At 31.9% G+C, this 27,277-nt stretch overlaps 3 protein-coding genes across 3 annotated transcripts; 1 reads left to right on the top strand and 2 right to left on the bottom strand.

Annotated features, from left to right (window-relative positions):
* Positions 1-3,977: 3,977 nt before the first annotated feature.
* LOC114376427 (protein SPIRAL1-like 5) lies at positions 3,978-4,984 on the bottom strand. The gene is made up of 2 exons (XM_028334536.1): positions 4,615-4,984; positions 3,978-4,443 (listed from the first exon to the last, which is right to left on the bottom strand). Exons 1-2 carry the CDS (start codon positions 4,837-4,839, stop codon positions 4,369-4,371), a joined length of 300 nt encoding a protein of 99 aa, XP_028190337.1. The 5' UTR covers positions 4,840-4,984; the 3' UTR covers positions 3,978-4,368.
* Positions 4,985-14,323: 9,339 nt separating this feature from the next.
* LOC114376436 lies at positions 14,324-14,996 on the bottom strand. The gene is made up of 2 exons (XM_028334553.1): positions 14,883-14,996; positions 14,324-14,800 (listed from the first exon to the last, which is right to left on the bottom strand). Exons 1-2 carry the CDS (start codon positions 14,946-14,948, stop codon positions 14,324-14,326), a joined length of 543 nt encoding a protein of 180 aa, XP_028190354.1. The 5' UTR covers positions 14,949-14,996.
* Positions 14,997-22,527: 7,531 nt separating this feature from the next.
* LOC114374649 lies at positions 22,528-26,749 on the top strand. Its single transcript, XM_028332315.1, has 3 exons — positions 22,528-23,553; positions 25,721-26,263; positions 26,390-26,749. The coding sequence occupies exons 1-3, from the start codon at positions 22,675-22,677 to the stop codon at positions 26,492-26,494; spliced, it is 1,527 nt and encodes a 508-aa protein (XP_028188116.1). The 5' UTR covers positions 22,528-22,674; the 3' UTR covers positions 26,495-26,749.
* Positions 26,750-27,277: the final 528 nt, after the last annotated feature.

Genomic DNA, 27,277 nt, shown 5'->3' on the forward strand with positions numbered 1-27,277 from the left:
TAAATTAAATTTAATTTTTAATTTTACATTTTGACATATCATATCAATATAAATTATGCGTCTTAATTTTAATAATTTTTCCTCATCTTAAAAGTCTATTTTTTTTTAATTTTGTCTTATTTATAATAAATTATTTATATCTATATTTTATAAATTAGAATTTACAACTTGAAGAGTGGATCTCACACCCTCTTTTCTCTTTAAATTAAAGATTTTTAATATTTTCTTTGTTTTCTTATTTGGAGCTATATTTCACAAACTGTTTCACAGTTAACCAAATATTTATCTCAATCATTTCAAACTATTCAATTGTTTTTAATATTTTTATTTATATACTTGACTTCTTAATTTCTATTTCTCTTAATCTATTATGTTTTATCTTTGTCTTTAAATTAAATTTTAATAATATTTTTAAAGGAAATTATCAATAACACTTTCATAATAGATAATAGAAGTCCTCTCACTTGAATATATATATATATATATATATATATATATATATATATATATATATATATATCTTTATTTCTATTGCATTGTCACTTGAGGTGATAAAATAGACTACTTGAGCCATTACAATTGGACTTGATGATGTGAGTTAGAACTTATAGTGTATCAAATAAAAAAAAATATAAATTCTATTCAGGCTTATAAAATGAAGTCAAGTTTAATGAAGTCAAGTTTAATGAAAACTCATTTTTTTGGGCTTTTGATGAGTTTTTGCAAGTTAAACCCAGCTCAAATTGGACTAAAGATATCCATATTTAATTTGCAATGGATTATGACAAGGAACTACTTAAGTCATACAAATTACTTAGTTACAAAACAAAATGATTAAAGAGACAGAAACATATTCTCATCAACGCTTGATGTCGATCAAGATCCTCTGAAAAACATCGAGAGATCTTTGACCCTTCTTATTGTATGATAAAATATTCATAGTGAACCAAGTTTGTGCAGAACATTTCCCGTACAAAATATATCATCAATGGGGAAAAGAAAAAGAGAAAAACGATCATATAGACAAGATGAAAAGTTTATGAATCTATAATGGGAATACTACGTATAAACAACAAAACCGCAATATTTCAAATGGTGAGATAAGAAACTGTACTACTACTACCGCAACTTCAAAGGGTTAGATAAGAAACTGTACTTTTTGTAATTTTCTATTAACAGTGAGAGATCCCATTCCTTGATGAATGAATGATACGCGTTACAGCGATATATAATATATAGACAGAAGAAATAATATAATTAATAATAATAAAACTGTGACTCAAGATTAAAGGAAATTTCTGAAGCATTCAATTAATTAATCTTCTTTGCTAATAGGAGACCCAAGCCAGCCTGACAAATGCCTGAAATGAGACCCAACTGTCCCAACCCGACATATTTCTGAACAGACATTGCCCACTTCATCGCTACTGTCTACGATTTATCACTAGCTATGACATATGATGCAGACTAATACACGTGCAATCTTGCCTTCTTTCATCCTTTTCCTGAAAGCTTGGTCCATTCATGGTCACTACTTTAATTGGTATTAGTATTTCGTTTTATTTGAAGTTGGATCAAGTCTAAGCCACCCAACATAAAGTTTGCCAGTACTAATGATTACGCCCTAGCTATCAGTCAATTAATTTACTATTAATCAATCACATGTGATCTTGAAGACAGGCCAAATTAGCTGTTAGATAGATAAACTGGCAGCAGATTCTAGCCCACATAACGTACTTAATTAAGCACGTCCTGCATTCGCATCTTCAATTCCCATTTGATGAAAAATTAGGAGAGCATAACTTTTGATCGGAAGTCGTTGTAAAACATATATACATGTGACCCCTTTCTCTCCTTAACGAACTATATAACCATCCCTTTCTTAATATAATCAATTCAAATTGTTTAAATACGGTTGCAGTCTATGCAAACAGAAGACTGCTATTGTGCTGCTAACGAGAAACTGTTACATACTTTAAGAACACTAGTACAATGTTCCGATTAATATTCAACTTTTTTTGTTTTTTTTACTATAAAAATGTTTTTCACACATTTGCATGTATTATAAAAATTCTTATATAACAATACCAAACGGAGTCACTAAGCATTTTTTTTTATAACAAAAGGCATAAAAATAGAAGATTTAAATTTGTCAAAGACACAAATAAACAATTTTTTTATAGGGATCAAAAGCAGAAAAGGCATATTTGTAGGACTAGAAAACATATTTGAATTAACTATAGATTTTCTTTTATAAATTAATTTGATTTACATACACTGTCAGAGGGAAATACTTACGCTATCAATAATCTTTTTGATACATAATAATCTATTATTATGATAAATTACATTTACAGTAAAAAACTATTATGAGCATTTATAAATTTAATGAAAGCACCGACCAACGAAAATTGTTTGATGAGCATTTATAAATTTAATTTTGATGTAAAATTGAATTTGAAGTAATTTATTTTTGGAAAATTTTATATTGAGGACACTAAAACTTCAAATTCTCACCTTAATTACCTCAAGGATATTTTTTAAAATTATTATTTAGACATACTTTTAGTAACAAATTTGATTATAAAAAGCTACAGCTAGATATGACTGTTTTCCATAAAATCATGTTTGCCATTTTCAGGAACAAGTTTGGGAGTGTGTGTGTGTATATAAAAAGGCTTATAGTTTCTACATTAAATTTTTTTTTTTGTTGTTTCTAATTCCCTGCAGGGAAAGATAAGGTGATTGAATCAAATTCACGACAATTTAGCTCATTATTATTTGGAGTATGAGGTAAGCTTTTACTTGGCACTCTCTCCCTCCTCCTCCCCTATTTCCAAGAGTGAAATTAAAAGGACATGGAAGAAAACAAAAGGAGAAGGAAACTTTGAACATGAAAAGCTAGCTGAAGTGCATGGTTACTTCGGAGAAACAACAAAGCTTCAATGTAATAGGTGTATATATATATATATATATATATACACACACGTTTTTCTCATATCATTAAACCAAACGAGATCAGACTAAGAGCACTATATTTTGGATATGCCCATAAACGTGTTAAACAGATGGTATATATGCACTATAAAAAGAAAAATTATAAATATATCCTTCATCTCACTTTTCACTCATTTTCTTTCTATATCTTTCTCTACACTGTACTATGAAATGAAGAAGAATTATAAACATATACTTTCTTCCTTCTCATTTTCATATATATGCCATGTTCTTTTCTCCCTCTCTTTTCTATTATATCACTTATCACATTTATTATTATTTTTTTACCTTTTCTTTTTTCTTCAAATCTCTATCACTTTTTCAACTCAATCGACCCAAAAATGGATCGAGTTGACGTTTATTACAATTCAAAATTGATTAGCCAAGAACATTAATGTTAGTTTCCACCAAATAAAATTAAGAGCTCAATCAATCGCCACAATCCCCCAAGGAAGGGTTAAGCATAACACATACTTTTTATACAGTAAATAAAACACATAATCTGGAGGGGAAAAAATGAGGGAGATCGATGAGTGATTCCAGTATACCAGTTTTCTTTATGAAATAAATGATAGGGGAGTAAATCTGAACTAAAAGGAAACACCTACACTTAGAGTACAGTTTTAAGCTAGTAACCAAATCCAAAGCTTTTTCAACTTCTAATTTTTGCAGTAGTTGTATTGAGAGCAAGAGTAAACTATATTATTAATTAGATCACTTAATAAAGTTGTTTGTCGCTAAAGAATACTATCTTAATTGGCCAACATATATACTCCATAAGAACCAACCCCTGATCTTAAAACATGGAATTAAATCAGTCTGCTATTCAATCAGAAAGCTATGAGAATGAATGATTAAATCTCTAGCTAGCTTTTTACTATAATTTAATGTAAAGCATTCTTAATAGAAAAAAAGTTCCGTGTCAACTGAATATAAATATTAGCGATCGATGTTAGAAGATCAGCCAATTAACACAAAACTGAAATGAAATTAGATAACTTGTATTATTTGTTTGAAGTACGTACAACTAAAAAATAACAACAACACTCTCAACATTCAATTCAAACTGATTTAACCACGTCCCAGAGAAAGCACACACACCACTGGTTTATTTTTCAGTCATATCACCCGCATATTATCCACTTGTATTTAATTTGGGTTTTAGATTTAAACTGATCCTTGCTAATCCAACAAAGGGAAAACTTAATCCCTTGTTTGATTTATCTATTGGTTTCTTTTTTCATTCTAAAATCAAACTATAAGTGATTCACTCAAACGTCACACAAATATTATATATAGTTACAATAAGCAGTATCGATTCTCCTTGTCAGAGAATAACACCAATATCAATGAATGTCGGAGAAAGAAACATCACTTATCTCCAAACAAGTATCCAAGCGATGAATGACCACCAGGTACCGATTTGACTTTTGTTGACGGACGATCCTGAAACATATATATATATATATATATATATATATATATATATATATAGAGAGAGAGAGAGAGAGAGAGAGAGAGAGAGAGAGAGAGAGAGAGAGAAATTTATATTAACAGATAACTAATTAAGATCATAATTAAAATAATATGAAATATAGTCATAGAATTGAAGCTTACAGTTACAATGTTTCCCAAGTGGTGACCTTGAGATCGGTTATTTGAGACAACAAGTTGGGTGTTAGAAGGAGCAACAGCGTGAGGGGGCGCGGCGTTGTCGATGTCAATGCCATAGGGTGGTAATGGAGCTGTCTTTGTGGGCAGAGGCTGATTTGGCTTCTCTTCTGACCCAAATAGGTACCCCAACGAGCTCTGTCCACCACCTGAACTTTCACCTCTACTCATGGTGCGATTCTGATCAGCTTCAAGATCTATATGCGACTTAATTGCAAATCTAGCCAATTAATATTTCACTCATAACATTAACCCTAGCTAGATATATATGTACATCTATATATACCCGCTGCTTTTGTTGTCTGCTTCATTAAGCAAAGTATGCAAATACTTAAATACAGTAAAATATAATGGTGCGGATAATATGATAATGCACTGTACCTAATCAGTCATTATTGCCTTGATAAATTTAAAGTGTAGTACTTATAGTATGTAGTAGTTTACATTATTCCCTTACTAGAAGGAGTAAGTGGGTTAAGAAATAATGTGGACCGCCAACCATACCATTCAATTCGTTTTCTCCATCCGTGCCAATATAATTTCCCAGTTGACTATAACATATTCATAAGGTAGGGATTTTAAGACTGCTTTAATCTTTATATTAAAGATGCTTTTTCTTACAGCCGAAAGAATCAAAGTGTTTGGACTAGGGACATTTTTTTTTAAGTAGTGCATCCGAACCAGTAGTAGTCTCAGTTGATTTCAAGAAAATTATAATGTTAATTACTTAGCTACACTTTTCCCTTCAGCAACCTAATCAGTTCCATATATATATATATATATATATATATAAGCAATTACTTAGCTTAGCCTTTTTTTAAATTAAATTTCGTCAAAATCAATATTACGGATATAAAGTTGTAAAGACTTGACTGTATAATCAGAAGTAGATTGCAAAACCACCTCTACAATTGTATTTGAGAATATATAAAACGATTTTACCGCTACTATCTCTTTATTCAGTTCATACATTAATTATTTATGTTGGAGTTAAAGTGTGGAGGATAAAGTCACATTGATTAAAAATAAATAAACTGAATAATATATAAATGAAAAATCCAGAAATTATTTCTAGATATTTGTATTGTCACTCTACAATAAATCCAACACCATCTTTTCTTTTAGTGGAGAAATTATTAGGTGGTATTATCATGTCGTTTATGATTTCAATCAATAATCATATAATATATAAGTAATTTTATATTTTAAATTGATTAAGATAATTTTTAACAAATAACACAATAAATTCTTGTTGGGTAGTTATTGAATATATCTTTAATTTAATGAATGTGTTTTTGTTTGTCTACCTATCACATAATTATTAATTGAAATCATGAATCCATGCTGATTTTGGATCACATAATAATTTCTTTTGGTAGTGAGAGGGGAGAAGGTGATGTCAAGTTAATTGTGGAGTGATAATACTAGTATCTAAAAGCTTTAAGGAAATTCACGTTTGAACGGAGATTGTTGGAATATAAATAAGAAGTTTGAGAAAAAAAAAATACTTACTTTATTTAAAGATGTATTTTTTTTATAATAAAAATGATCCCTCAAGTCAATTAACATATATACAACATTGCTGCCTAAATATTTATTTTATACACAAATAATCAAACTTATAAATTATCAATCGTTAAAAGATAAGAAGAATAATGTTAAAGTTGAAGCTTCGTGATTCACTTCAGGCGGACTGGCAGTAGGTTAAGTGTCAAATATCGCGTAACCTTTCATTTATAATATAGACCCACACCATCCCTTAATCGTTCATTTTTTTTTACCCTTTTTTTCACTAAGGGAAAAGTTGAGGTGGTACTCTCCATGGACGATATACTTTCAAACACAGCTTGATGTCAAATAAGATATAATTAAAAACAATAAATTTTAATTAGAGAAGGATTTGTAATCTTTGCAGAAATAAAAGAGTATTCTGAATATATAGTTGCTTAATTATTAAGTTAAATGATTTTTCGATGAGTCCTACATTTCACTCATACGTAAGAGTTTTTGTTATTTTTTCCTTAATCGTAAACATTAGATGAGTATTCAATAATATATTTTTATTGTGTAACGCTGCTTATATAAATAATAATATTTGTATAAGCAATATCATTTCATTTGTTCCAATGATAAAAAATGTTAAAATAATATTTTTTTAAATTTAAATAATTCATATAAACAATAACTTTAAAGTTACTATGATAATTTCATGTTTAGAGAGAAAGGGTAAAATAATACAAATGTTTTACACACGATTTCTTGATTTTTCTATAAGAAAATGGTGAATCTCGTGTAAGAACTAATTTTTATTTTTTCTGTGCAAAGGTGACACTGATTTTTTTACGTACACCAATTTTAAAAGAGCGATTTTTATATAGTGAATAAATATGTACTTATATGAAATAAATAAATAATCAATGTAGTTGCTGAGATCTTGCAATGCAATGGGGAGGTTTCTAAAATATGTATAATTTCTAAAAGAAGTTGATGATCATGCAATGCAAGATGCAAGTATGCAACACCAATAGCTCCATTTTGGGAAATTATCGTACGAAAGTTGTTCGTCGATTCAAAAAGTACAACAAAACCATAATAATATTTTTGGGCACTGTCGTACATGGTCTTTTACATCATTAGTTGAGACATAATTATATGTTTTTATTAATAACGATTAAAACAAATAATAACTACTTGTGTCTTTTAATTAAATCTTTTAGAATTCAAATCATAATTAATCATTAATTATGAAATAAATCATGTTAAGAGATAAATACTATTTTACATGCGCTCATTATTTTCTACAAATATTAATTAGACGAAGAATATATTTTATGATTTATTTGGTTGCATGTAGGAAATAGAAATAAAATAAAAAAGAAGTGAATTAAAATAGATGAAAGATAAAGTAAAATTAAAAATATTTTAGTTGAAAAGAAATAGAAAAAAACAAGGGAGAAATAATACTATAAATATCATCGTTTTCAAAAAGTTTATATTCACTTTTCACTCACATAACAAACCCTATTATTTTCATCCTCTTTCCCTTTCTAATTTCTCACCAACCAAAGAGAGGGTTAATATAAATAAGTATTTGTATAGTTATAACTAAATAGAGATGATTTTGACTTCTGCATAATCCTTTATATATATATATATATATATATATATATATATATATATATATATATATATATATATATATATATATATATATTCTTAAAATTATTATTTGAAAGCTTAAGTAAATCAATCCTAAATAAATAGATAAAATCGAAGAAATAATGGGTGGCTGTAAAGTAGAAGACATAAAGAGTGAAATAATGGCATTGATAGCTTGTTGTTGCACTTGAATATGGACCCGTTGATGAAAAAGGTGACAAGATAAAAGACGCTACAAAGCTCCATAGACAGAGTTCGGTTGGCGGGGATCTTCTAGGCCCCTGGAATCCTTCGCAAGTTAAGCCACCCAAAACTCAACTTCAAGTTAATCTCATTCAATATGATATCTAAATTTGTATATATCAATATATTAGTTTTTTTTTTACTTTAATTACTAAAATAATTATTTAGAAAAGTGAATCTTGGTTATGTCAGTGTTTTAAAAAAATTTCGTTAAATTAATCTTTATAAATATCATTTATTTTTATTCATCAATATTAGTCTCTGCCAGGAACAAATTTTTGTTCATTTTTAGTCCCTCTTAGCAAATATAAAAATAAAAAAGAGGGTGCAATCACTACATAATGTATTGATGGCCCGAAAAATACCCACGTTGCAAATTGTTGAGATTTGGGCATACTTTTATTCCAAAGCGTAGGACTAAGCATACCACTGATGATGTTTTCAGCCCAAACTACCAACACAAATATACAGCTGTTTACAAAGCCCATATATAATATGCCATAGGCGTAAGCCATTGACACCCTCTGTTTGACCTCTGCACTCCATGCTATTTTTTTATTATTAAAATACTTTTTACATAAACTAGTTTCTATTGGATTTGATTACACAACAAAAATTTGTTGTTTTTATGCCGAAAAAATTGGTATACAATGCGGCAATAAAAAAACAAACCTAAATGTTCATGCAACTATCCCAACTCAACCATGAGGCCAATCTTAGTGGACATTAAAAAATATAATTTATATAATAATTAATTTGCTTACTCTAATAAATAAAATTGATAACTCTAATAAATAATTTATATAATAATTAATTTAGTACATCATAGTCCAGGGATTGCTTGTGGCATGCAAGAATTTTATTTGATAGTTAATATCAATAAAATGATTTTCATTTCTCTTCTTTAGAGACTAAATCAGTGCTATTATCGATTGCTGAATTTTCTCTTTCGAAATGATATTATACTATACATGCTTTATCAAAAATAGTTACTCCAGTACACTTTATCCTGATATGTATTGGATTATGCTGTTAAAATCAATTTGTTATGTGATCATACTTGTTGCAAAAATCAATATGTAGATGTGTCTATTGCCGTTTACAAAAACCTCTGGCTGAATTTTTCCTATGTTTTAGTTGTTCTGATTTTTTTTTATTCTTACCATGGAATTTTTCATAAATCTAAAGCATGTTTTCTTCAATCATTGCAGGGACGCCATGGTAGCTATAGAATACATGCGTGGACCTTTTGCACTTGCATTGCTGCCTGCAAAATGCAGGTTCTGGCAAATATACTCGATTGATGGATCGCATATTCACATTCACGGGTAGTGTCTAATGCCTTTAATTTTTATATTGTATTGAATACGTTAAGTTGATTTTTTATTCTTGGACTTCATCTATTTTTTAATTTTTCGTTTTCTCTTAGAGTGGGGAGACTTGTAAATGTAAGAAAAATTATTAATGAAATGAATACTTGAAACAGGTTTATTGGCGACTTTAACACCTAAGAAACAAGAGAAGAATGAAGCTGACGAAACAGGGCTAGCTACTAAAGAGATGATTGACCCAATAGTCGTATATAGCAGGCTTCCACCTCTTATAGGACCGTTGCTTTGCTCTCTCGTTGTTAGAAACATGGTGGAACCGTGGCTCTGATGAAGATGGCAAGTGATGTGATGAAATAGTCTGATCCTTACTTGAAGAAAGAAGCCCCATAGCTTTATGTAGCCTTCTAGGGGTGGATGAAGCCAAGGCGCAACAAATATATTGTAAACTCTCAATATCCTTGTTAGTATTACATTAGGACTTCTTAAGAACCCTACAAGAGCACGCACTGTACATGTTAGTATATGTTAACGGTAATTTTGAGATTGTTAGAAGGAAATGTAAATTATAGGAATTACGACTGACACTCGGTTACTTTTGGAAAGTCGTCAAATATTGAAGTCACGTTTTTCAATAGGGTCTCGATTTCTCAAGAGAAAACGCCAATTGAACATATCCAAACGAAAAGAAGAGTACCATAGGATTATCAGATATTGATGATTGTGCATAAAGGAAGGGGAAAAAAAATCAAGATGCTTTCATTATCATAAAAATCAAAATACTTAGCGTTTTCGGAGTTTTACCAAAACTATGCTTCCTGGTTTGATAGGTGATTCAATTAATACCTCAGCGTTCTTGAATATACTTTTATTGTGAGCATATGTTTAACACAAATCAGACTGTTGGGAATTTAATCGTTTTGCTACGTACCAGATGACCAGGTTCTTTCCTAATTTTGGTAACTTGATGAGGGTGCAACCTCTGGTGAATGGGATCTGTTTCTCGTTCCAATCTGCCATACCAATTGTAACCAAGGCCTTGATAATTTGTTTCTTAATTAAGAAACACCGAACAATAAGGAGAACATTGATGAATCTAGGAAAGAAATATGACCCAAGGGGCAGCTAGCTACAGCAGTTAAATCATCTCCCCCGTATATATGTTTGACTTTGAATGCCACATTCCGGTCCATGCAATGAGTGAGCCTCTTTGTGATGTTGGAGTTTATTCCCAGCCAATGGCATGAAGCTCGATCAGGTTGGTAATTTGACTACAGCATCCATTCACTAGCAATGGCAACTCGCTGACACTAATATATTCTGCCTATATGACTTACTTGCGCAGAAGAGCAAATAACTTGTCTAGCTTTAACCAAAGAATCAGTCCCTAGTTTGCTTAGCTACTCCATTTGTTTTGCTGTTTCTGGCTTCGCATGAGATCCAAGAATATTCTTATCTCATCTCTTAGTCGGGTTTGGAATTATTCAACTATTATTTTACCTGGTGTATTTTGATTTGCAAACTTCTCATCCTTTTCTCTCAACATTGCTGCTACTTAATATGCATAGCTCATTGCCTCGACTCAAAACATTAATTGGACTTAGTCTAACATGCTAAGTGTTGACTGAAGTCCACACCACTAACCATCCATGCGTAAGATTTCTACAATTGTGAAAACTAAAACACACAACAACCCAGAGTAAACCACTAAAAAAAAAACCAACCTAGAGCAAAGTTACATTGCCGTTATACCAAAACAGAGTAACATTACCACTGAAAGGCTTTAGGCAATGCGCCAAGCAATTTAGCCTATTTCGAATTCCTATATGCAATCAACTTCACAGTGTTGGACAATCATTTATTATATATCGTTACTTATGCACAATAAACTTCATTTGTATTTTCTTATAAAAAATGTATTTGATAATTTCAAACAAACATAACCTTCTTCGGGTTTTTCTTGTACTGGCTGAAATTATAATCGTATTTATTATTAATAAGAACTATTATAAATAATTTCAGTTAAAGAGCCTTATTTCCAGTATGGAACAACAATTTGATAAAAAAAATTATAAGGACAACAAAAAATATTTACATTTCTTTTTATTCTTTTTTGTTTGCCTAAATAAGTAAAAATATTAATGATTTCTCTATTTTTTATTTATCTAAATAAGATGTTTTTTAGTTTATTGCTCTACCTTATTCATTTTGATCACCCAAACAATTCCTTATTTTCGAAAACATAATTTTTATTTTTAAAATTTAAATAGAAACTGATTGTTGAATTTCTGTCTGGTTGCTGTATATTTGTCAAAAACATAGCAGTCAGTCATATAATTATTTATTTACTTCCATATTCATTGTCTTGGGAGCAAGTGCATTATGAGAAGTCACGTCCAAATGTTCTAAAGCAATTAATGGAGTAGAACATATATAGGCAAATTCTATCCGTCCATGTCCTTGTGTCTAACCAAGCAGGAGGCAGACCTGAATCTTCCACATTATTATTATATATAGAACTGGGTCAACCACGACAAAAAAGACTAATTCAACACATATCAAACAGAAACAGTGAGGAATTAAGATATATGAGCGTATAATAATATTTGCTTGACCTGCAGACTCTAATTAATATTTAATAATAATAGCTTTCTAATTTACACTGAAAATGAGGACAGCGACTAAAAAATGCAACATGCTCCCTGAATGCCACCCAATAGCCATTGGTGTATGAAATGTTAACAAACGTATCCGCGACAAAAATCATTCGTACTGGTGCAGCAGATACCGCACGTGTTCATCGCTCATACTGGTGAAGGCTGAAAACAACAATACTCCATCTCTGATGATTTATTTTTGGTTCACTGAAAATCAAAACTATTGTCATGCGTTGAGATGAAAGGAATCTTGTAGGGTAACACAGATTAGCTGGCATGCTCCCTAACTCCCACCAGCGAGACAGAGCTGCTTCACCCTCTTTTCCAATCACTCGCCCACGGGTCTCACCACCTAAATATAATAAATTTTCCAGGGTTCTATATAAACTCATACGTACCATACATTCCTCATAATTATCCCGGGTGTTGAGAAAAACACTTGCTACCTACATTAATTCAAAAGATATATATCAGTTTGTTTGAAAGAATGGGTCGTGTTTCAGCTGCAGAATTTGCCAACAGGAACAGGTTTAGAAGCCAAAAGCCACTTCCAAAACGAGGGCAGATAAAGTCCAAGATAGCAGCCAATGCTTTTCATTCTATCATATCTGTCATTTCCAGAGCCTCTTCGTCGGGCTTGAATTCTCCAAGGAAAAACTAGCTAGTCGCTTCAACCAGGATTATTTCTTATTGAACTACTCCATCTAGCTGTTCATGTTCCTATGTAATTCGTATTCCCTTTTACTTAGCGCTCCTCCTACTTTTTTTTATTATTATTATTTATTGTTTTCTTCTTAGTTAGCTACCTCAAGTTTTGGATGTTATGTAAAGTGCCAAAGGAAATTTTGTCCATTTCGTCGCTATATATATATATATGTGTGTGCATAATCTAATTATTCATTAGTTAATATTATACCATTGTTCCGGTAAAAAAAAAAAAAACCTCCAAGCAAGTCTAGATTAGGGGTGTGAAAAAAATTGATTTGGATCAAATTGTAATCAAACCTAAATTCAATTCACTTTTTCTCTAACTAGTTAAAAAAAAGTATACTAATTTATAAAACAAATTCAGAAAAATAGTTCAAAAATTAGTTTAAAAACCAGTTTGAAACTAGTTCGACTAATTAAAAATTAGTTTAGTTTAGAATCAATTTTTTTAAAACTAATTCAATTTTGAATCACTTTCTAAGTTTAATTATTTAAATATAAAATTGAAGCGATTAAAACAGTTCAATTTGATTTGATTTTTTTACTTAACTGATTTCTGCACACCTCTAGATGAACAACTGTCTCAAGAGAAATTACAAAATGAATTTAATATATTGTGATAAGTTGGTTTGAACCATAGATCTAAAATGGATATAACCGGGCCTAAAATAAAATCGGAAGAGCGCACCGTCAAGGTTAATTATCTAGAAGGATCAATGCACTGCTGCGTGTAAAAAGAAAAAATGTTGGTAATTTGCAAACTATTAAAAAAAATTAAAAAAATGTGGTGTGACCATCCGGATAAGAAAAAAAAAAGAACAAGAAAACTGAATTCTAAGGAATATGGATATTGGTTCGTGCATGGTATTGTAGAGCCTTTTAATTTATTTGGGTCTATGGACATGGGTGAGCCCGGTTACTCCATCTTCCACTCAGGCCCACACTAGGAAAAAATAGGCCCATGTTAAACTTTTTGAGGGTAGGAACTAGGAAGAAAGAGGCACTGATGCCTAAATCTGAGACACATTTACGTGAGTCTCAACTCTCAAGAGTCAAGACTTTATTTTCTTTGTCTGCGAATCATAATAGGGTGCACAAATTAGCAAACACAACATACAGTTTCATTAACAATATTGTAGGTGGTGAAAATTCTCGTAATTATATGTTAGTCCCTGTAATGTTTCTCTAGATAAAAGGTAAAATAAATACTGTTTTGTATATAAGTATATTATTGGTGCTCTGCTTCTACCTCATCTGTTGAGAAGGTTGACTTACTTATCTAAGTACACTTTTCCAGCTTCGACGCATGTGGTGAGGAAGAAGTTGTGTGAGAATAAGATTAAAGATTTCATATTATATTAACTTGGGATCATGGTGGATCCTCAGCCTCACATAAGCTTATGGTGTGGCTCATGTTCTTGGTTTCCCTCACCTACATGGTTTACACTCTCAAACTGGTCTCCACGTCCACATCATCAAGCACGTGCAACCACGCGCCTTTCATCATCAACCACCTATTCCCAATAAGTCATTCATGTCGGGTATATTTCCAGGTACATTTCACGGATCACCAAGTGAGGCATTTGGGGTCGGTAGTTCATTATTTTGGGTGAATGAAGGAGTCCCCCCTGAAGGAGGAGAGGATCCAAATATGTCTGTCATACTGTACCCTGGTTGGAAATCATGTGGGTATGAATACATCGGCGCCATCTGCGATGGTTCTTGGGTGAATACCGGCGGTGTGTAATACATTCCATGTTCTCGTTCTGGCATCGGAGGCAAACTGTACGGTGCTGCATCCACAGTTTGCCGACGTCGCCCTAAGCCTCGAGTCTCCACACTTCGCTGTAGTATATTAAACTGCTGATGTTCAAATTGTGGCTGAGAAGGGGGAGCATCTTGATGTGCCTCAAGTATCCTATCCTCTTCTTCAGATATAAGAGTGATCTTCTCGATACATGGCAGTAAATCGTCAAAAGTACAAACCCTTCTCCCAACAGGCGACACCATAAAATGTAGTGTTTCCGCGATTTCACCCTGCATAAAAAAATAAAGGAATAGTTATTAAAATAATCTTCAACGCAACATTATTTTCTAAATTATAATGAACAATTTATACCAATAGTCCTCTTCTTGCATGTTTTGGGTCGACATAAACTTTTGTCTTACGCCTGTACCACCTCATATATTCAGAGTTCAGACTAAGGGTCCCTGTTTGTGGCGGCGTTTGTTCTACTCTCTTTTCATAGCGACTATTCCATTCATTAAGCGCGGGTTGCATTAGTCGCATCCAATTTCTTCCTTCTTTTCCCTTTAAGGTCAAGTCATGTATGTTTTCGGGTTGCATTACTGGGCCCGGAATAGGTTGTTGCATTCCAAACTGTCGCATGACTCTATCCGGCTGGTGCCATTCCACTTTTTGAAAACAAATAAGTGGTACGATACATGTCCATAATACAGACCCAATAAAATAAACTTGACTCAAATTCATTTCCACATGTCCAGCATAAGGGACCCAAACAAACTGCATATAAAAGTTAAATTTAATAAATTAAGTAACAATTACAACATCATTTAATAAACAAATGTCAAAATTATTACCTCGTCGCGTTTCATGACATCTAATTTACGACGAAACTCAAGTAAATTGTCATTGCCTATGTGATGCAATTCACCTCCCAACCATCTTCACAAAAAACCAAATAACAAAATAAGATGTTACGTATAATAATGATTAACATTAAGCAACCATATTTATTAATTATCAATTCAAAATATTAAAGGAAAGTATACATGTAAGCAAGTGGCGCGTTTTGTTGTTGTGGAGGAATAACTGACGGGGCTAACGTTGGGCATCGTTCCCATGCCCATAACTGAATCAAGAGAGTGAAACCGCCTATTGATTTAGCATGATAGTCTGTTGCGATGCACATCTCTCTATAAAGGTTCCCCAGAAGAGCAGCTCCCCATGCATAAGTGCTGCACTCTCTAAGGTCTCTCAAAAATTGCAAATATCTCATTGGCACCCTTTTGCTGCTTTTGTCAACAAACATCACGCCTCATATGAATCTTAAGATCCAAGCTCGAGCAAATCTTTCAAGCCCTTGTTGGTTGCCTATGAAATCATTAATATTTGCAAATTGAGAAGTCAGCCAACTCAATAAAAGTGAGTTCCCGTCAACTGCATCATCGTCAGGCATGACACCCAATAATTCATGGCACAACTCAAACCAATCAATATTTGTATTGCCGGTTAAAGGTCTTCCATCCACAGAAATACCAAGTAGCACAGAAACATCTTGAAGTGTGATAGTTGCCTCGCCACACTTCAAATGAAATGTATGTGTTTCTGGTCTCCACCTTTCAATAAAAGCATTAACTAATGCTCCATTTATCTTCAATTGCGCCAATTTCATTATCGGGTACAAACCCGAAACTTGTAATAAAGGAATAATTTACTCGGGTAGTGCTTCTCTATGATTATACAGTGGTGTAGCTCGTCGAATTTTTAACGTCCTTCGATTAGCACCATTCCAAATATGTTGTGATATATGGCTTTTTTGCATCCACAGTAAATCATCCTCTAATGGTCCAGATGCCACGTCATAATGATTAGATGATGACAAACTTGCCATATTAAAACTCCTGTATAACAAGAAAAAAAATTTATAATCACACATATCATAAATAATTAATAATAAATTACAGTATATTTAAATACATTTTAAATACGTACGCAAACAATATTTTAAAAAAATACATAATTTAAATTTTAGAAATGAACACATAATTTAAGTAAATGAATTATAATGACACACACACACACACACACACATATATATATATATATATATATAGCAGCAATTTCAGCAATTTTTTTTCTTAATTTTAAATTTTTATTTTAAAAGTTATTAATTATAATTTAGAGTTTAATTTTAATTTTAATTTTAAACTATTGATATATTGTATCAAACTCAATATGCCTTTCTTTTTTAAATACGCTCAATAGCAATATTATAGTAATATTTATTATTAATTTTAATTAAAATTATATTCTACAAATTAAAATTATCAACCCAACATACAATTGCAAATAACATCAATTATAACTAATATAATTAAATATTAACAAAAATAATAATATATATCAATTTAAACTGCCTATCTATCATAAAAAAATATATATAACAAAGCATTAAAAATATAACACACTATCAAACTAATAATAATTATCTCTACAAATAAATTCACTAAAAAATATAAATTGCCTATATGCAAAATATATATATATATATATATATATATATATATATATATATATATATATATATATATATATATATATATATATATATATATATATTAAAATATAACAATTTATATAGTATTTAAATAACAATATTATTATCTATAATTATCTTCAACAATAATTAACAATTTTTTATTATTATAAAATCAAAAAACAAAGCACTAAAAATATATATCAATTTAAACTGCTTTATCTACCTATAAAAAAATATATAACAAACCACTAAAAATGTAACACACTATCAAACTAATAATAATTACCTCTACAAATAAATCTACTAAAAAATATAAACTGCCTATTTGCAAAAAAAAAAATTAAAATATAACAATTTATATACATTAAATAAATTAAAAATACAAAATAAAAACTAACCAATCAAACAGGAGAAGGGAAACCTGTAAACAGGGGGAGAAGCCTTGCTGCAAATATATATATATATATATATAATATAAAAATTTATATAATTTAAATAAACAAAAAAAAAAACAAAACCTGTTGGAGAGGGGGGGAACTTCAGGGGAAGAAGGGGACTGCTTGGGTGGTGGTGGGGTTTGGGGGGGTGGGGGGACCATTTAAGGCGCCTCGACGCGCTTGAGGCCAGGGCACGAACCGAGGCGCCTCGGGCAGGGCACGAGTCAACGCACCTGCATGCAGGGCGCGACCCTTAGCGCCTGCATGCAGGGCGCGACCGTACGCGCCTGGTTGCAGGGCGCGACCAGCCCCTGTCACCACCGCCTGCCACCACCTGCAACGAACGCCACGTGTTGCGTTCCTCCGGTAAGCGCCCCTTAGGTAAGCGCCTTCAACCACCAGAACAACACCCCAAGGTAAATAAGAATGGAACAGACTCATTATGGTAAATTTTTTGTAAAAGTGACCTACAATGGTGATTTTGCCGAGAGAGGAGTGATAAATGTGATGTCAAATGAAAAATGTAGAGATAAAAAAAAAAAAAGTTAAGAAATGCGAAAAATTATACATAAGAAAGTAAGAACTCTTTGGAATCAATTTACCAAAATGGATCAGTCACCATACCAAACTCCATACATGCAGCTAAAGGAGATTCTATAATGTCATTGTCAGTTGTCAGAATCCGTACGTCGTCTTTCATTCTTTATGATCACACGTGATGTTCACAGAGTGTCTAGACAACAGAAAATTTAAAACTAAAATTCACGTTTTTCGTTTATTTGGCCTCTATCTTACAAAAAAACAAGAATCCAGTATCTAACATTTGGTGGCAGAATAATAAGGGCAAAATCTTCTCCATACAATAAATGATGACTTGGGGACCAAAAAGATGCTTCTCCATGTGTAAATATATATACCCACAGACAGTCCCACACACATACACCCGAGGAAAAAGGCCGCGCCTTGTACTCTTTCTTTCACTGGTTTGTTTCTTCCACTTCGTCTCTGTTGGTATGGATTCATGCATATAGATAATTACGTAACAGGAAAATACTTAGCTTATATAAATTCATCCGGCCCGAACCTACATATTAATATAAAATAAAAGAAAATGAGTGTACTTCATTTTATACTTATCATTTAGTTACAAACCGGGGTATATATACATCCAGTACATAGCATTTTTTGTTCTGTTACTAAACCCTTCACCATTATTACAATACCAAAAAAGAAATGTACGGACGTAAATACTTATCCATCGATCTCTGGTTCTCTGATGGGTGCTTGCGTTTCTGTTCTTCATTTTTAACACACGAGTTGCATTCATAAGAGAACAGATAAGGGTGATAGGATCGTTTGAATAACCTAGCACCACTAATACTAAATTTATGAATTGAGAGGTTTCTGTTGTATTGGCCAAAAAGAAAGAGATGTTGTCATGAAATCTTGATGAGTGTGAATTACGGACCACAACCACCAAATTATCTTTGATTTGATTTGATTTTTTTTTTTTTTTAATAATTCTTGTTCTTCTTGACATCCAACTTAAATCGTAGAGTCAAATGTTGTCGTTTTGCAATGTATTATTTTCTTTCATAACAAACTACACATGTCTCCAACCCTCACAAAGCGAATTTTATTTGCCACTAGATCAGTGACAATTGGAAGCCCCAATTAAAAGAGTCTCTCAGGGGATCGATCCCCCATGAGCATTCCAATTGTCTAAAGTACTTAAAGGTAGTAGGCAGTCAGAAAAACAAAAGATCATTAATTAAACGAATTCTGTATAAATTTTGACTCAGGAATTCTAGCTACTTGCAATTTATAGGCATGAATACACATGTTTATTAAATTAAACTGTATGTTATCTAATTAAGCTTTATGTATGGAATTAAGCATGAAGCACCCCTTTTCCTCCTCAAACGGAGCTCGGTGACGTGGTGTACTGTTGGGAATTGCGGCGGCGTCGAAGCTGCAGGTGGGAACACACGAAAGAGAAGAATTACATAATGATTTGGTACATAAGACTCTCTGCAGAGGTTTCCGTTGACACCTTAGTATTTTAATTAAAAAGTACGACCACAACCAGTGGAAGCTAGCTAGCTTTTCCAAGGAGATTCTTTTATGCTTCATTCCTTATACTCACACGTGACGTTCAGAGGGTGTCCGGACAACACAAAGTTTAAATTCATAAGTCACGAGTTCCGTTTCCTTGCCCTCCAGGCTCCATGCATCTTCCAATCAAAACAAACATTTGCTATGGCAGATTTTCTTTTCTCCGCACAAAGAATGACGACTAGGGGACCAATAAAATGCTACCGATTGTGACCTTTTTTTTACCTTTAGAATAATTTTTTTTTAAAAATTAAACATAAGTAATCACTTTCTTTATTTATTTATTTTCAATCCAAATCAATTTCATTCAAAATTAATTTTATTAACGTTACATCAAAAAAGTATTTTACAAAACTAACTCATAAGACAATGAAAAACTCATATACTAGTTAGAAACTAAGAGTTGCAAAATTGAAAACTTATTGATTGAATTGAAAAGTGTCTGATGATATTAAACGATAAATTTATCCATAAATGAAAAATGATATAAAAATATATATTTAGTTATTAAGTTATATATATATATATATATATATAAATTTTTAAATATAAATTTATTTTTAATAACTTATCATCTTTTAAATTAAGATATTATTTTTTTTGAAAAAAATATATCATAAAGAAATATTGAAAAATTGATTTTCAAGTATTGCAGTTTATTGCTTACTTTTGAAAGTAATGAATGGATGTAGTTCTTTTGTTTTTGTTTTTTATTGGTGTGTGTTTTCTTCTTTTGCACTTTTTTTATAAAAAAAAAACTCACGTAGAAGCTAAAGAAACTAGTTGGAATGACAAAAAATAAAAGTAGAGATTAATAAAAAAAAAGACTCGTATATGAAATAAGCTTAGTAAAAAAAACTAAAAGGTTTTTTCAAGATTTCATGGATGAAAAACTCAAATAAATGGGTTCTGATATTTGAAAATTTAGCCGAATTATCATACTTGTCTTTTCTTCCAGCTTACTGAGCTCAGATAGTTTGAGTTATTTTGATGTCAATTTCTAAGTCATTAAGGACAGTCGCTACAGAAACACGCAATATGTTTGGGTACATGTAGAGATAAATTTGGATAAGACAGGAATCATGCATATATATATATATATATATATATATATATATATATATATATATATATATTTTGTTTGATACAAAAGAAATAGGAAGAAGGAGTAGAAATGAAAATGATTTGGTTTTTTTGGTAGAGAAGGTTTGGATTGTTTAAATAGTTTTAAAATTAATGAAATTTATTGCAATATTATTTTCTACCAGCTATTTTCACTTTTTATTTTGTTTTTTTCTACCTATTTTTATTCATTCATTATGTTTTTCTCCTTTCTACCAAGAGATTGTGAGAAGAGAGAACCATGATTGTGGAATGTGCTTATTATTAATATTAACCTATTAGATTCTTTGTCTACATTTTTGGAGCATAATTATTTCTTCATTCATTGGGCGTTAACTTCAAATTTTGCCATTCTTCCCACACGCCCTAAAATTGGGTGATTGAGGAAAGAACATACATATTGTAATTAAGTCATAATAGTTGTTGTTAATATTTGTTACGAATTTGTACTCAAGTTTAATTCAATTATGCTGCACATGAAATAATTGAAAAGTTCATCAATTTATAATTTGTTTTCATTGTTGGAGATAATCCTTAGATTTTAGATGCGTGCTTCACAGCGACTCTCCCACTCAAGATACATATATACCATGAGCAAAAATAAGAAATTACTGCTTAAAAAATTATTTATTTAGTCAACAAGTATTATTACATAATTATTCAGATTATTACTAACTTTTTATAAGAGAATTATAACATTAAAATTGAGACAACACGAAATATAATTTAAATTCATCCTCAAAATGCATTGAGTGTATTCTTGAATAGGATTTCTCTATTCGGGTTAGATGCTGTTACTCACTCAAGAGCATAAAAGTGTATTTTACTTGCTATCTAGTATAACGTGAATTATACAGGAGTTCTTTAATTATGATAAAATTTGATCATATCTTTATATCTAGCATTCCTAGAGATTTAATAAAGTTGAAATATAAATATGATTAGTTTAAATCCCTTAATACATGAAATATAAGATTAATATATTAATAATAACACATATTATTTACGCTCAGGATTGAGTCGACCGGATTGGTCTTTGGGTGGAGCTTTTTGGGCTGGACCGAAAGATGGCCGGATGGTACAAAGTCTAAAAACTGGAATCTATTAAAATTCTCTTACTTTGATAGAACTATTAAAAGTCTCTTTAGATCTGGTCAAATTGGTGAGACGGATAGATCATGAACGCGATGTTATTTAGCAATAACTACATGGTTACTGGTAAGTAAATTGTTTTGTATGTGCACGAGTAGGTATTGGACAAGTCATAGAATTGACTTTATTGTTTTCATTTAATATTTCCTTAAAAGGTGTTGATTTCCTTTGTGGGTTAAGAAATTCTGAAATTGTCGTTTTATTAAGAAAAGTAGCATTTCCTAAGAAAAAAGAAGAAGTGTCATCTGAAGTAAAAGTTTCAGACAAGAAATTAAGGCTAAGCACGGTCACTATTGTTAAGTGTCATGTTATTAAACACTAGTCACTTAAAGAATCGTAGATTTTTTTCTTACGAAAGTTTAATATTTATATAAATAAAATTAATTGAGATATTCTTGTACATATTAATAAAAGCTAACAATAAGAATTGGTATTATAATTTTGTTGTGTATTGCATTTGGTCATTAACAGAAAAAGCCAAACGGAACTAGCTATTGCCAGTTTTAGATGACAGAGTAGTTTGTTTGTTGCGATAGAAAGTAGTTAACCACTTACCCCCCTGAAGAGTAAAAAACAAAGAGAGGTGGAAATTGTTCAGTGCCATATATATGGTAATGGTGGCATGTATAGGAAGTAGGAACCTTATCAAAGTAGAAATTTAGACGTTTCTCTAACTCCGATATTATCACTCTCCCCACTTGCACACACACATCTCTAGTTTAAGTGCCAGCCCTCATTGGTTCAGAAGAGTGTGCAAGCTGGCACCTTTGCATGTGAATTCTATATCAGCAGGAGAGGAGGAATGAAAGATTCGGATAAATTAACGTGGGATCAGGGTCGATGTCTGAGTCCCGCACAGGCACGTTCCTCGGCCTCACAGAAGCTTATGGTGTCGCTCATGTTCTTGGTTTCCCTCACCTACATGGCTTACACTCTAAAGCTGGTTTCCACGTCCACATCATCAAGCACGTGCAGCCACGCTCCTTTCATCATCAACCACCTCTTCCCTTCCTCAAACGTAACGGAGTGGCCGTCTTCATCCCAAACTTCCCGCACCGGAAAGGGGAAACGGCCGGGGCGCCAGAAAACGGAGCTCCGCCACCTGGTGTTCGGAATCGCGGCGTCATCGAAGCTATGGGAGCACAGAAAGAACTACATAAAGACTTGGTACAAGAAGGACAAGATGAGGGGAGTGGTGTGGCTGGACGATCGCGTGAAGACGAACCCAAAGGAAGGGTTGCCACCAACGAAGGTGTCCACCGACACCTCGAATTTCGTATACACCAACAAGCTGGGGCACCGCTCCGCGATTCGAATCTCCCGCATCGTGACGGAGACGCTGCGTATGGGGCACAAGGACGTGCGGTGGTTCGTCATGGGCGACGACGACACCGTTTTCGTGACGGACAATCTGCTGAGGATTTTAAACAAGTACGACCACAACTACATGTACTACATTGGGAGCTTGTCGGAGAGTCACTTGCAGAACATATTCTTCTCCTACGGCATGGCCTATGGTGGAGGCGGCTTCGCCATAAGCTACCCGTTGGCCAAAGCTCTGAGCAAAATGCAGGACCGCTGTATTCAGAGGTATCCTGCTCTCTATGGCTCCGATGATCGAATGCAAGCTTGTATGGCTGAACTCGGTGTTCCACTCACTAAGGAAATCGGTTTTCACCAGGTCTCCTCCTATTAACACTATCCTATTACTAGTAATTAATTGATTATCGTCACCATGCTTCTCTAATTCGTAGTGTCTTGTGTTAATGTGGCTAATGTCTTTTGGTGTGCGAGTGGGGTGAGTGAGTTGGAGCTCAGAAAGGACAAACCAACTGGGTTTCCTTTTCTGCATTGGAATAGAACAGTAGAACTTTCCATTCTTACTGTTGTTGGCAATTGCCAGCTTTTCCGTAACTTGTCCCCTGGACATGAGTGACGAATGAACCGTGTCGGTGGCTTCTATTAAGTTCTTCTTTCTCCTTTGTGTACCACACTAATTTATTACCCAAATCAATGTCTAGATACACATATTACTGCGATTTAAGATAATTTTCTAAAGAAAATTTATATTATTACCAATTTTGAAAATGTCTTTCACACAAAATTGAATTCAAGAACTAAGTAATACATAAAAATCAACATGTGGTCCAAGTTGAATAGGATGATGTCACCTTTACTAAGTAAGAAGAGAGTGTGATGGGGAGAAGAGACCAATTCAAAGTGATTAATTATATATATATATATATATATATATATATATATATATATATATATATATATATATATATATTTATTATAAGAGGCATCAATTTATAAAAAAGTAACTTTTTTAAAAATATTTTTTATTCTTCATTTATTTTTTTGAAATATAACAGTTAATTTGTAATCATTAGATTTTAAGAAAATGAATGTTCATGATGAAAAATAATTATAAAAATTAACAATGGTTGATACAAGAGTTAATTCTTTGTGTCTCTTAATCAAATAGTCCAAATTTAAATCTTGATTAATTATTAGATATAAAATAAATTATCTCTAAAGTAAAATACTTATCTTATATGCTCTTGAGGTCTCCAACAAAGATTAACCACTTTCAACATAGATTATTTTATACCAATATCATAATTAAAAAAAAAAAAGAGTAACTATAAAAAGAGTTATTCTTCAATTAAGTTGATTCCCCTCTAATTATATACTTATATATATATATATATATATATATATATATATATATATATATCAAAATAACTTAATATTATAATATTTAATTTATTGGTAACTTTGTTTTATATTTCAACCAATATATTTTATATAATGAAGCATTGATTATTTTTTAAAACTAGTAAAACTTTTCAATTAATCAATCAGATTTGCATTTAACATATATGAAAAATAATAAACGGAACAAGCTTAACTACTTATTTTTATGATGAAGAGATATTTATCTAGAATAATTTTAAATCCTTCTATGGTATTCTCCTAACAATCATCTTATATAACATTACTAAAAAAACATAGTTAAGGAGGGGAAAAAAGAATAGGTTTTATTTATTTGTTAAATGCTTTAATTATTAACGTATTAAACTATACAGCACATCAGTTGCTACCGAACTTGATTGATAGTGGTATTTAATTTGCATTTAACAGAAAATCTCTTACAAACAAAACACGCTCCATTTTGGGATAGTGGGTGGTGAACAACTGCCTCTTCAATGTTCTTTTCACATTCACATAGGTTTCTAAAATTTGACTCTTATGTTACCATTCTATGTTGAGTCCCTGAATAATAATAAAAAAAAAATCAACGTTGAGTTCCAGTTTAATTATGTACCTGTTATTTTGGCTTTAAACAAATTAGGTTTTGGGTAGTTGCCAGGTCCAAAAATGATGTAGACTTTTGTTAGTTTTTTGCCCGTAATTAGGTGTTGTTTCTTAAAGAGGTAGCTAACGGAGACATTGCAAAACTAGGCTTGATCATCTGGATTAATTATCATTCTAAAAGGAAAACCTAGGAAATAGAAGTAAAAAATATATATGTATTAGAAGTACTATAGAATATCCAAAATATAAAAAAAAAACTGTTACATATATTTTTAGTAATTATACATAGTCATTTCTTTCTGATTTATTTGGTGAACAAAGCATTAGTTCCAGTCATGGTATTTCTTTCTGAGTTTTGCACAATCAATATTTTATCTCACGGTTAATAATATTCCTCAAACTTTGGTTTTGCAAAATCAATGTAGTCTTGTTTGCTACTATTTTGCAAGTTTTTACACTAACAGCCTTTGGTTTGTTGTATTTGTTTTTTTTTTTTTTTTTTTTTTTTTTTTTTTTTTTTTTTACAGTATGATGTGTATGGGAACTTGTTTGGGCTTCTTGCAGCTCATCCAGTGACTCCATTGGTGTCACTGCACCACCTTGATGTGGTTGAGCCTATCTTCCCGAATGCCACCAGAGTAGAAGCCATTAAACGGCTAACCATTCCGATGAAGCTTGACTCAGCATCTCTCATTCAACAATCCATTTGCCATGACAGAAATAGGAGATGGACCATTTCAGTGTCATGGGGTTTTGCTGTTCAGATATTTCGCGGCATATTTACACAGCGGGAGATGGAAATGCCTTCAAGAACATTCCTCAATTGGTATAGAAGAGCAGATTACACTGCATATGCCTTCAACACACGCCCGTTTAGCAGAAACCCGTGTCAGAAACCTTTCGTCTTTTACTTTTCCAAGGCAAAACTCAATTCCACTTTGCAACAAACAGTGACTGAATATGAAAGAGATCCTATTCCTCCTCCAGAATGTCGATGGAATATGGCTGATCCTTCTGCTCTTGACAAAATAGAGGTGCACAAGAAGCAGGACCCGCATCTATGGGATAGAGTAAGTCATTAAAATCTTAATTAATCCTTAATATTACAACTTAAGAAAACTAATTGTAGCACCACCTATTGACGAGAAATTAATAATGTATGTGTTTCGGCCTTTTGTTGATATGTTTGGCTGCAGGCCCCAAGGAGAAACTGTTGCAGAGTGATGAAGTCGAACAAGACAGGAATCTTGAAGATAGAAGTGGCTGTATGTAGAGATGGTGAGTTCAGTGAACCTGCTTAATTGTGACAAGTGTTTATTAATATTACCCTATATGTTTTAGGTTCTTTGCATATATTCTTGGACCTTATTTCTTCATTTGTTGGACGTTAACTTGAAATTTTTGTCATTCTTCCCGAGTATCCTATTGGATGGTTGTGGAAAGAACGTGCATGTTGTAATACATAATAAGTGTTGCTATATTATTGGTTACGAATTTGTATTTCAACTTAACAACTATGTTGCAGATGAATATATAGCTCAGAAGTTCAATTTGTATTTTCTTTTTAATTGATGGAGATAATCCTTAGAATTAAGAGCACAAAACAACAACAACAAAAAAAACGAAAAAAATCATATCTGCCACTCAAGATACCGCAAGCATAAATCACTAATTGCTGTTCTTTGGTTTACTAAATTGCTATTACAAACACATCAGAAGTACAAATATCAGAATTTACTATCAAGGGTGGGAGGGGAAGGGAAGTATCCAGAAAATTTCACGAGGGGGGCGGGGGGATAAAAAAGAAAGGAGTGTGCATATTGGAGGACCTTGTAATACGAATATGTCCAGCCCAATATCAGTATTAAAATGCTTATGGCCTCATCAGAAGTACAAAATGGCTTTCGTCTATAAAATCATCAACCTTTGGGCCCAAAAAGAAATGGTAATATAGATAGAGGTAGCTTAATATTCGTGCCTATGAAAAAATTTCTACTTGTTAAACAATTACAAATGATTTTAGCTATATATTTTGAAGTAATAATTATAATAATTAAAAAAAAATATTATACATGGTAACTATA

The sequence above is a fragment of the Glycine soja genome, chromosome 11 (genome assembly GCF_004193775.1).
Source record: "Glycine soja cultivar W05 chromosome 11, ASM419377v2, whole genome shotgun sequence".
NCBI classification, from domain to species: Eukaryota; Viridiplantae; Streptophyta; class Magnoliopsida; order Fabales; family Fabaceae; genus Glycine; species Glycine soja.